Source organism: Tenrec ecaudatus, chromosome X (genome assembly GCF_050624435.1).
Source record: "Tenrec ecaudatus isolate mTenEca1 chromosome X, mTenEca1.hap1, whole genome shotgun sequence".
In the NCBI taxonomy this organism is placed as follows: Eukaryota; Metazoa; Chordata; class Mammalia; order Afrosoricida; family Tenrecidae; genus Tenrec; species Tenrec ecaudatus.
Genome location: NC_134548.1, coordinates 121,010,934 through 121,023,581, shown reverse-complemented (window position 1 = coordinate 121,023,581; position 12,648 = coordinate 121,010,934). Strand labels below are relative to the sequence as shown.

Genomic DNA, 12,648 nt, shown 5'->3' with positions numbered 1-12,648 from the left:
CAACAATCCACCTGCTCATTCTAGGTGTGTAGCAAGGGTTGTCCTAGGAGACTTTCAGCGAGAAACTTCGCCATGCTCAGCTTATGTTTCTTATCTTGCTCCTTCAGACTTCTTTTAGTTAGCCAAACTCAAAAGAATATTTAAAGGAACACAATTTGAATCCCTCAAGGATTTGACTTGGTATAAATTAAAGACCACAAAATTCTTCTGTTGAAGGTTAGAGAGATGGAAACACAACATTCTGATGTATATAGTCCTAGATAAGGATATGTCAAGAAACAATAGTGCCACATTTTAGGCTTTTTGTTTTTGTTCAATAAAAGTTTCTCTAATTGTATAGCAATACTTTATTTACTCTTATATACCATGCCAAAGTATCAGTTGCTGGAAGAATTAGCAGACCAGGCTAACAGACTCTGAGAGAGAGATATTCTTCACTATGCTCTGTTGAAGACCAAAATTATGGAGCCTAGGAGTCGATAAAAGCCCTGGTAGTGTAGTGGTTTACACATAGGACTGCTAACCACAAGGCTATCAGTTTGAAACCACCAGTTGCTCCATGGAGAAAGATGACGCTTTCTACTCCCATAAAGAGTTACCATCTCAGAGACCTAAGAGTGCAGTTCTAGTTGGTCCTATGGAGTTACAATGAGTCAACATTGACTCAAAGGCAGTGAGCTTTTGAGGATTAGAAAAAAAATTACAAAACTTAGAGCAGGAAAGATTATGAGAGCAAAGTCCCTTGTGAGCTAGGAAACATTGTGAGTTAGATGCAAACCAAAGGACCAATGGTGACATAGTGGGCTGCTAACCACAAAGTCAGCAATCCAAACCCACCTTTCCTTAGGAGAAAGATGAGGTGTTTGGCTCCAGGTGATTTGCAACCTTAGAAATCCATAGGGCTGCTCTGAGTTGGAATCAGTTCTAATGACAGTATGTTTGGAATTGGGGTGGGGCTGAAAAAAGGCCAGAGTTTTTGACATATCAGACTTCTCTCCTTCGTCTATAACAATATGATGATGAAATGTATGCAAAATTAGGTCTTGTCAAGGTAAATTCTCATCATTTAAAATGACTACTCTTTTCACTGGTATGCAAGAAGAATATGTTATGAAGTTTTATTGGGCTTGGTAATAGGTATCTGATACTGTGCTTCTAGACTAGAAGGTGGCAGGGATCAAATATATCCATGAGAGAATGCTGGTCCACTATTGATCAAGCAGTGTTTGCATTTTTTCACATAAAAACCTGTGACAGTTAAGAAAACAGAAAATTTTTTTGTGAAACCGCATTGTCAATATGGATTGGGCTATTTAGTTCAGTGCAATATGTATGTAGGCTAGACAACCTTAAAGTCTCTTACTTTTTAGTATTCTTTCTTCATACAAAAATGTTTTATAAGAATGAAAAACCACTAATACTTTCATTTTAACCATTGTTATTTGTTCAGACTTCTATAAACTTGCTAAAGTGAGCAACGATGGCTCAAGGTTTTTTTTTAACCACCTTATTTTAACTTTGAAATAGAAATATCCTATTATATTTGATGATACACATGAATTGAGTTGAGCTTTTCTAATCACTTCGAATAGCTTGAAAGAGGTATGTATATTCCAGTATTAATACTACTCTCATTTTCCCTACAACTGTATAGGGGCTTCCTGGTGACCAAGGACCACCTGGACCTCCAGGGATACGAGGTCCTCCAGTAAGTAACCTAAAATGCTTGACCATCCTTAGTGTCTATTTGTATTGGTGCACAGTATCCCTTGAACTTATGTAAAACTTCTGCTGTGTATATAGGGTCCTCCAGGTGGGGTGAAAGGTGAGAAGGGTGAGCAAGGAGAGCCAGGCAAAAGAGTAAGTCTTATCATGACTAATATTGTTTGAAAATAAAATTGTGCACATATTTATATAATATGCATATACTTTTATTCTTTCCTCATGTCTTATTTTCATAGTTTAAAAATGTCATGACCAACATAGTCATGTGTTGTAACAGTGAAATATAGAAGTTCTAAGATGGGAAACGGCTTATTATATTTTCTAACCTCCTACATCCTAGCTAACAAATTTATATTCTTGTCCTATTTATTTATTTTTGGTATCCAATAGGGTAAACCTGGCAAAGATGGAGAAAATGGGCAACCAGGACTTCAAGTGAGTAACAAAGGGCCTTCTCCTCCCCCCACCCCTACAAAATGGCATTATTTGTAGATGGTGGAAAAGATTCAGGGTGATGAAAATGCTTGGGTTTGGAGATAGTTTGGAGGAATAGAAATGATTCTTTTTTAAAAAAATAGAAATCATTCTTTTAAGTTTAGCTATGACACCAAGATTCTGATATGGCGTTTAAAATTAGATTTTCAAGTCAGATTGATATTCAATTTTCATACAGTAAAATTCCCCCTATCTTTATCACATTATTCTGTGCATTTTGTATACAGTTACAAGACCACTACTATAATTAACACCATTTCTATCACTTCCCAAAATTCCCTCGTGTAATTTTCTAGTTATCTCCTCCCCAGCCCTGAGTCCTAGCAACTGCTGATTTTTTTCTCCATCCTCATAGTTTTGCCTTCTCCAGATTATCATATAAGTGAAATCGTAAAGTTTGTAGCCTTAAAGAATCAGGATTCTTTCACACAACGTAATGCATTATAGTTTGTATGAGTAGTTCACCCCTTCTTATTGCTGAGCTATACTTTGTTGTATTGCTGTAACACAGTTTCTCCATTTACCCATTTAAGAATATTTTAAGGTTTCTTGTTTTAGGCCATGCCCAAATAATTTCTTTATAGAGAAATTAATACAAGACTTGACCTAATAATGTGGAAATGAAAGATGTCCCAAATGTCTTACTTTTTCAAAATGCTATTATCCCTTATTATCACTCCATTATCCCTGATAATCAACCAACACTTTCTCCTTTATTATATTCCCTCACACCCCAGGGTTTTGAAATTCAACACACCATCTCACAGAACCCATGCCCTTTTAAAGAGATGGCTCGTGTGGTTGTAGATGTTGGCATGTGCCAAATTCAAAGTTCAAATGACTATCTGGCAGATCTGTTTCATCCACAAGCTTGCAGAAGCTGCTGACATCACGTTAGGTGATAGACCACAACTTAAGTCCTAAGGGCCTAAGGTCAAGCAGAGGCAATCAGATGTAGGATCCCAAGCAAGAATTATGATGTCAGAGTCAAAGCGGGTCCTGTTGCTTCTGTATATGCTTAGTTTAGAAGGGGAAAAAATGGCTTTGTGGTTTTTGCCTTCAACTTCTAAGGAAACAAAGACTGGTGACTTGAGTCACACGCTCTAGTGGGGTGGGGGTGGTGGGGAGGAGGGCTCAGTATATATCACAACCTAATGAGCATAATAAATAACTGTCCCTTCAAAATGGGATTCCAATTACAGGTATAGAGAATAGAATTTATAACACATCACAGAAGGGGGGAACTATGGCTGGAAGAGCCATATTAAGCAAGTAAGACCATTATGAAAAAAAAACCTATTTTATTATTTTGTGCGTGAATTTAATTTTTCAATAAAACTTTGACAGATAGTTTTTCCAACGACTATAAAAACGGAAGAAATTCATACATGGAAGTCTGGGAAATGTCTTTCAATCAGCCTTTCTTTGAGTACAGAGCATCCACAATAGGCACAAAAAATGGTTTGCATGGTAATTTAGAAAACGTGATGAAGTTTGATGATCACCCCAAAGGAAGAGGTTAATTCTTATCAAAGGGAAGTTTGGTAGTCATAAAATGAGTTAAATTGATTTAAAGATGATTTTCTTTTTTATTAATGAATCATTTTATTGGGGGCTCTTCCAGCTCTTATAGCAATCCAATACATCAGTTGCATCAAACACATTTGTCCCTATGTTGTCATCACCATTTTCAGAACATTTTCTTTCTGCTTGAGGTCTTGGTATCAGCTCTTCTTTTTTCCCACCCTCCCACCTTTGTGAACCCCTGATAAATTATAATTATTTTCATATCTTACACCATTCCCTTCGCCCGAGATTCTGCTGTTTACCCACGGGGGGCAGGGGTGTTAACACATCAATCATTATAGTCGGTTCCCTCTTTCACCCCCTTTTCCCCCAACCTTCCCCCTACCCTCATGGTATCACTACTCCCATTACTGTTCCTGAGGGATTATTTATCTGTCCTGGATTCCATGGGTTGAGAGCTCTTATCTCTACCAGTGTACATGCTCTGGTCTAGCAGATTTTTAAGGTACAGCTAGACTCACAAGAGTGGTGGTGGGGGGAGGATGCATTAAAGAGCTAGGAGCAGTGGTTCTCAATCTCCTAATTCCGTGACCCTTTAATTGAGTTACTCATGTTGTGATGACCCAACCATAAAATTATTTTCATTGCTAATTAATAACTGTAACTTTGCTACTGTTATGAATGTTAATGTAGGATGTATTCCTGTTATGAATCTGATATGCAGGATGTATTAGGAGACCCCTGTGAAAGGGTCATTCGACCCCCAAAGGGGTCATGACCCACAGATTGAGAATTGCTGAACTAGAAGAATGTCGTGTGTTACATCGGTGCTATGCTGCACCCTGGCTGACTCCTTTCTTTGTGACCCATCTGTGAGAGAATGTCCAATTGTCTACAGATGGACTTTGGTTCTCCACTCTGACCCTGTCATCTGCATAGATATCTTTGTTTGTTTGGGGTCTTTTAATACCTGATACCTAATCGCATTGGCACTTCATGATCACACAGGCATGTGTGCTCCTTCCATGTGGGCGTATTGCTTCCCTGCTAGATGGCTGCTTGTTTAACTTCAAGCCTTTAAGATCCCAGATGCTATATCTTTTTATAACCGGGTACCATGAAGACTGCATTTGCTTATGCACCCATTTTGATATTAGCGATCACAGAATGTTCTTGTGTAGAGGGAGTACTTGAATAGAGAGACCCTTATGCTTGTCGGCTACCTTAATACTTAACATATAAATATATTTACATCTAATCTCCATTGTTATATATTAATATATTTGCATATGTGCATGTCTATATTTATATCTCTATAAATGTTTTCTGCCTTCTCTTTCTTTCCTCTATTTCTTTTTACTTTACTCCTTTTCCACTATCTCATCCGACCTTTATTCTTTGGCACTGAGTACTTTCTCTCGGCTACATTGCACTTGATTAAACCCCACCAGGCATTCTATGCCCTCCTCGCCATCAATTTTAGATCTTTTATTGTTCCTGTGTCCCTAGGTTTGTTGGCTCCTCCCTCCCTTTCTCCTGCCTCCTCCTCGTCTCCCATATCCCCCCGGAGCCACCTCCTGCCTATCTTATATGGATAGACATGAAAAAAAGAAAAGAAAGCCTATAAATATTTCCAGGTTTGTCTGATGCCCTTCTGAATGTTTTCCAATCAGATCTGGTTAAGTGCCACTGATTCCAAAATCTCTTTTGGGGATTCCTTGAGGAATTCATTACTTTGCCCCCCTTGCTGCTTGAGGTAGTTATTTTATTGTGCCAACTTGGCCGATAAATTCATGGTGGGTTAATTGAAGGGTGGAGAAATAAATGGCTCGGTGAGCCTCGCCTTTCTAGTTCTTGGGTTTCTTGCTTTCTAATGGTCGGGCCAGATTGCAGCTGCCTTAGCCAGTTCCCTACTTTAGCTGGCAAGGCTCACTTCCTGCAAGACATCCCTAAGGAGAAGCCACATGGACCTACCCCGATGCAGCACTGGGTGCTGGAGCAGCCGTGTGGAGACACCTGTCAGCTCTGAGATGCTTACACGCTCACTGATTCGGCTTTTCTCCTGCAGTCGGCATCATTGCTTCTGTTTTGTGATATGGAGAAGGATTTTGTGGATTGGTGTTAGACATGTGGGTTAATGGGTTAATGTTGGACTTGTGGGCTTGGGCAGCACTGGGTTGAGATGTTTACTTGATACGCACTTCACCTTTATATAAAACTATCTCTTATACGTGAGTTTCTGTGGAATTTTTTTCTCCAAACTACCCAGACCAATACCTTCCAAGGTCCCTTTGTGTTTCTTTTCTTTTAGGACTTCCTCTGACAATGCATTTTGTTTTTCTTGTTTTCATTGAGGTTGTTGTGGGTGCTGGCTGCCTGCATGTAGTTCTGGAGGAGCTTGGCACCATTTTCCAGCAGGATGATTTTCTAAATAAGCAACCCTGGACATACAACCTTTTGGTTCATAAATGTATTAAACATGAAATGGTATAAAGGAAGATATGTTCAAGGTCTCAGTTCCTGACTTCTTCTGGCAGAATTGGCCTCTCTTTTGTGATTCAAAGTTGTTTACAACAGATTTCCCTGGGACTTATGGGGCAGAGGGTATTTCCTATTTGCTCTGGATGAGCTGGAATCAGGTCAAATAGATAGCACTATGAGTGGTTCTTCCATGAATCACTAGGAACAGCAAATAATGACATCTCTCTAGGTGTAGATCTTCTAAGGCTATCCAATTCTATTCTTCCCCCTCCAGCAGCTCCTAGGTTGCTGATTGTCACTCTGATTACAGACTGTTGTCAAGGCTATGGTAGAGCTGAGGAAGGGAGTTATGGGAAAACAGCAAGTCCAGATGTCACTCAACTGACTGCTTTTACCAAGAATCAGCCATGTTTTCTGGGTTGTTGTAAGCCTTTGATTAATGCCTAGAGTTTGGAAACAATTGCTTCTAACCTTTTTTTTTTTTCAGTGTCCTCATTACTTTTGTGAAGAAGTGAATGTTTGAACTTCCTTATTCTGCTGTTTTCACTGATATCACGTTATTATCTGTGTTTTAAAGGGTTTTCCTGGTGATCCTGGTGATCCTGGTGAACGAGGAAGGGATGGTGAAAAAGTAAATAAGAAGTTTTATGTTTTGAAGTGGCTGGTTTTCTTCTCACTAACATTATCATTTTCTTCCAAGGTTTACTTCTGAATGAAAAAAATGGTTAATAACTAGGTCATGAGTGGAAAGCATGCCTTCTCTATCCATTTGTTTTACCACTCCCTCTAAATTTCCTTTATTGTCTCAAATCACAATATATGCAGTGGAAATGCACTTAGCATCATTTCACTTTAACATTTATGTTCGCATAGTTTTTATTCTCTAGAAAGAAGCTTCAGCATTGTTTTATGAAATTCTCATACTAAGCAAGCCTGACACCTGTGAATTCAGAGTGTCTCCATTAAATGTTGCCATTCTATATGCAATTGTTAGGAAGTCAGTGGCTAATTCTTTGTCATCTTTTCATGTGGATATACAGCCTAAGTGAGGTCATTTATTTTACTATCTGTTTTTTAAAGTAACTTTGAAAGAATATAGGAAATATGTAGTAAACCTATTATAGTAATTCATAAAATATCTAGTCTTCCTGTCTTTTTTTGGGTTCTATTTCTTTGATACCAAAACCAAGACTGAAAAACCCTGGTTCTCAGGAAAGGGAAAAGATGTTTCAAACTTGAATGTAATTCAACTGGTGGTTTGTTGCTAAACTAAGCCCAAGTTCTACCTTGTCCTTAAGAGGAACAGCTAGAATAAAGGAAGATATATTCAGAAAACAGCTTTTCCTTTTTTAAATCGTTTTATTAGGGGCTCATAGAACTCATCACAATCCATACACACATCATTTGGGTAAAGCACATTTGTACATTCACTGCCCTCATCATTCTCAGAACATTTGCTCTCCACTTAAGGCCCCAGCATGTTTCATTTTTTCCAAGTAGTAACTTCTTAAACTAAAAAGAGCTTAAAGACACATGAAAGGTTCCTATGAACAAATTTTTAAACCATTTAACACTGTGTTCTTCTATGATATTGTGGCTGTTGGTGAAAGATAAACATTTTGTCTAGATATGTCTTTTGTTAGCTTCTAAGAACAAGCATCCGGAAGCAATTGTGATTTATTACAACTGATGATGATCCACCTCTCCCAAAACATCTGCTAGTAATGAGAATGTAGCAACAATTGTGAGACTATCATAGAACCAGGCAGTGTTTCATCTGTTGTACATAGGAGTCACTGTGACTCACAACCACTTGACAGAACCTAACAATGGAAACTACATTAGATTTATGACCTTGGCCAATTTTATGTGAAGGAACATGGCTAAATTAAATTGTTATTGCTTTGATTGATTCGAGCCCTGCCAAATTTTCTCTTTAGTATTTGTGTTATAAGGTGTCAGGATGGGACAAATGCTTAAGCACTCAGCTACGAACTGAAAGATTAGTAATTCCCATTTATGCAGAGGCTACTCAAATGAAAGCCCTGGTGGCCTGCTTTCCAAAAGGTCATGGTTTTATAAAGCTATCAAGTGTAACTCTGCTCTGATAAGGTAAACATGAGTTAGAATCAACTCAAAGGCAACTGGGTTGGTTTTGTAAATGTGTGTAGTTTATAGAATCCTTATAATTAGCTAGAAAATTGAAACCTTAAAGATTGGTTCAACTTCATGCTTATAAAAGGTTAAGAGGCATTAACTTAGTTCATTAAGATCGTCTTGCTAGTAAGTGTGGGACAATATGATAAGCCTCCCTAGGCTTCATCTAGTTTTATTTCATCAACTCATGTTATCATATGCAATGTTTTATTAGGGATTCATGGATCTTAATGAAAACTAATGAAGAAATTGATATTTTCCTGTGATTTTTGCTAATCTATTTTAAATTGTTATTTATCAGGGCCAAAAAGGTGACATTGGCCCAACTGGGCCACCTGGACTTGTAAGTTTACTTTTAATTTTCTTTTATCCAGTTTATTAATGTATTGTCCTTTTTGTGCTGACATAACTTTACCTTCTTGAATTATCTCCTCATAGATCATAAAACTCCAAATCATTATCAAAAATCACTTGACTGAATTTCTACTAGGCCCAAAGTCTTCGCACCTAAGTTTCTAAGGTCTTTGTGTTGTTCTGCTTATTTATTATTTCTCCATAGGGAAGACCCCAAATTATGGATGGCATTGAGTTGTTTTGCATCAGTGCTTGCCAAAATCAGTTCTCAAGCAACCAGCAGGTGGTGCAAGTGTTTCTTACAAAGGTTCAATAAAGAAACTGTTAAGGAACTAGGGGTTGGTCCTTTCCCCTGCAGCGTTCAGAGGAAAGATGGATTTGTCCCTAATAGGTTTTCTCAATTTGTAATTGCCTGATTCACACCTCTTTCTTTCTTGAGTGTATGCTTTCTAGGGACTCTTCATAACAAATGTAGGAAAGAGCTCCATAAAAAATGAATTGGGAGGTTATGGATTTTCTGTCATATTTGCATTCCCCATGAAATGTCAGTCTCAAAGATATGCAGTCTGACTAGAAACAACCTGTTATTGCTGAAGTTCTCCATATTTGTTTTTCTTTGGATGGAATCTGATAAGACTCTTGACTTTGACTGCATTGACACCTCCTAGCAGCTAGTTCCAGAAGACCTTTTCTACATGTTTGGAAATTATAATAACATTTACATTATACTTTTAATTCATAGTGACTATCAGGTGTTTATATTTCAGTGTTCTCAGTTTAATGAGGAGATATATTTCAAAAGTTCTATTTATGTTCATTTTTGAAATCAGAGTTTTCATTTAAGGAATGGCATGATTAAAGGGAGAGGAATAAACAGGGGGACAAAAATAACCTGGAATTTCGAAAGTACAGTCCTAGCTAAAAGTTCACTTAAAAAATCATTATCCAAGTGTTTGGTCCACAGCTTGTATTTCATTTGGTCAGAATATTAATTATAGCCAATAGAGCCAATATAGATATCAGAATTTTTCAGTAGAAGCTGATCTTTACTTCAGACTGATGGTTTCCTAAATCTGAGGTTTATTTGACCTTTGTGACCCTTGGAGGTGAATGTAGTCCTTTTAATATGAAATTTCTTTAGAACCAACTTACATAGAGAGCATCTAAGGATACAGAGAGAAAACCAATAATCTGTTGGTTGGGTTTTCCTTTTAAAAAGAAGAAAGACGTATGGATGGGCAAAGAGAAGAAGGGAGACAACCTGACCGATGTTGAGAATGGCATAATCAAAGGCACCCACAAGCCTGTTCCAGTTGCATGCGTGGTAATAGTCGGACTTCCCTCAAATGGAAAGTCATTGCTAGCAATCACAGGAGAGAACATAGGCGAGAGAGAGAGAGAGAGAGAGAGAGAGAGATTGGGACTGAGAAGTGACTTGGCAGAGTCTCGGGTTAAAAGTATCATCAGATACAGTAAGAAGTACTAAGCAATTTTGTGTCCTTAAGCAGGACTGTTACCACAGAAAGATTGATTTTTGAGGAAGTGTATTCTAGCAGTAGACTTGAATTCAAAGCAGTAGACTTGAATACAAAGGTACAGGCTCATAGGTGTTTCTGTGAGCAAGTGTGAGCTGAGGATAAGTAGCTGTGGCAACAGAAAATAGTAGAGAAATTGGAGAAACTTTTCCAGTTAAAAATTGTCAGTCTCAGTTGATTGGAATGAGTTAAATGCGAATGAAAAGTTAAGATGGAAAAAAAGTTCTACCTTTATAAGCATGGGACTCAGAATAGTAATATCATTGGTGACATTGGAAAGTTTCTATTTGGTATGAATATTCCAATAATGTATAATGTGATTTATAATGTATATAATGTGTCTTAGTCTTAATGATTTTGCATCCGAACTCTTTGTGAAAACATGGCCCTATAATCATATGCAATCGATATGTTATATGCAGCTGATACATTATTTTCAATTACAACAAGCCTTTTGAGTCTCTTTTGTTTTGTTTTGTCGTGTGTGTGTGTGTGTGTGTGTGTGTGTGTGTGTGTCATAATAAAGGTAATTCCTGGGCCTGGGCTTGGCGTGACTGTGGGAGAAAAAGGAAACATTGGAATACCAGGCCCACCTGGAGAGAAAGGAGAACAAGGATTTCCTGGAAGACAGGGCCCACCTGGTATTCCTGGGACTCCAGGTAAAAATGCTTACAATCTTTGCCAATCAAATAATACAGCTTTATATTCATTTTCAGATAAACAGTAAGCAGAATCATAGCTAACATGAGTATTTTATAATTGATAGATATGTTTATGAAACTTATTTTTTTCTCACAAAATTTCTTACCTGGACTTTGAGTAGTGACTTTTTAATCCTAAACTCCCCTTTCTGCCTTTTTATTGTTAATACTTTACATCAAAGGATTTCATGACCCATTAAATGACTCATCCTACTTTTGTGCCTGGTTTTGCAAGAGTTTCTGTCTAAAAAAGGTCAGCAGAACCATCCACTAGAAATCCCAGTGATTATTTTGCTGTGCTGTAAAACCGTGGGGCTCAATGCTGACTCCATCTCACTCCTGTTGGAGACCTTCAGTAGAGAGGACATGTCTCATTCGGCCACCAAGTAACTACTGTCCCAGTCTAGCCTGTTTATTTAGATGTTGCCATATGTGGAGGTATAATAGGCATCTATGTAAATTGTGTGGAAGCAGCTGGTACAGTACCCAGCACACACACACATTCAATACATTCTGGGACCTTTCTCTTCAAAAGTATTTCCCTAAGGGGATAGTAACATAATGAAAGGAATGACTGCCAGTGAGAAAGAGAGAGTCAAATAAACCTGGTCGCATCGTGGCTATGTGTTGGGTTGCAATCCACATGGTCAGCTGTTTGAAACCACTAGCAGTTCCGCAGGAGAAAGACTTGGAAACCCACAGGGGTGGGAATCAATGTGAGTCAGCATTGACTCCATGGCAGTGAGTGTGATATTATGTTCTAAGTATGCATTTGGGAATTCTGATTTCAAGATAGGGGATTAAATTCACACTGTGTTTGGAAAAAGGAGGCTTGGCGGTGTCATAGTTACACATTGGACAGCAGGGTCAGCAGTTTGAAACAACCAGTCCCTCCATGGGAGACAGGTGAGGCTTTCTACTTCTGTAAAGAGTTATAGGCTCAGAAATATACAGAGACAATTCTACTCAGCCCTAAAGTGTTGCCAGGAGTCACAATCAACTCCATTCCAGTGAGTGAGTGAGCGAGCGAGTAGAAAATTGAGATGGGGATTCTTCAAGATACAGCAAAATAATGAAAGGTGTGGAAAGTACAAAAGATTAAAGACATCAGGAAAAAATTAGGAGTTCTAAAATCTATCATGAAATTCACATAGGAGAAAATGGGTTGACAGGGGATATTTGGGGAAAAAATGCCTGGGAAGGAGAAAAGGGAAACTGATAATAATGATGGATTTATAACACACACACACACACACACACACACCTAAGGGAGATGAATAAAAGAAATGTGGGTAAAGGCATATGGCGGATGGTGTAAGATATGAAAATATATATATATATACATATATATAAAATCAAGGCTTCATGATGGTGGGAAGGTGGGGAAGGGAGGGAAAACAGAGGACCTGACAATAGGGGTTCAAGTAGGAAGATAATGTTTTTAAAATGATGATGGCAACATTATGTACACGTTTTCCTGATGTAATTTAATTATGTATTGTTATAATATCCGTTAAAGCCCTTAACAAAATGATTTAAAATAAAAAACTAAAAAATCCTTGTGGAAGAACTCCTGAAGTTCTAAGTGGGATTAAAATAATACCATAGTAATACAGAAACCGATTTCAAAAATGCATTGAGAGACACTCCAGAATTCAAGGATAAAAAGAAAT

General features: G+C 37.9%; 1 protein-coding gene across 1 annotated transcript in view; it reads left to right on the top strand.

The window, feature by feature from the left end:
- The window catches only part of COL4A5 (collagen type IV alpha 5 chain), a 295,236-nt gene that overhangs the window by 158,891 nt on the left and 123,697 nt on the right, over nt 1–12,648 (top strand). Inside the window, exons 14-19 of the mRNA XM_075538728.1 lie at nt 1,655–1,708; nt 1,804–1,860; nt 2,116–2,160; nt 6,806–6,859; nt 8,687–8,728; nt 10,801–10,933. Of these exons, the coding sequence (XP_075394843.1) occupies nt 1,655–1,708; nt 1,804–1,860; nt 2,116–2,160; nt 6,806–6,859; nt 8,687–8,728; nt 10,801–10,933 (385 nt within the window). The remainder of the gene's footprint in view (nt 1–1,654; nt 1,709–1,803; nt 1,861–2,115; nt 2,161–6,805; nt 6,860–8,686; nt 8,729–10,800; nt 10,934–12,648) is intronic.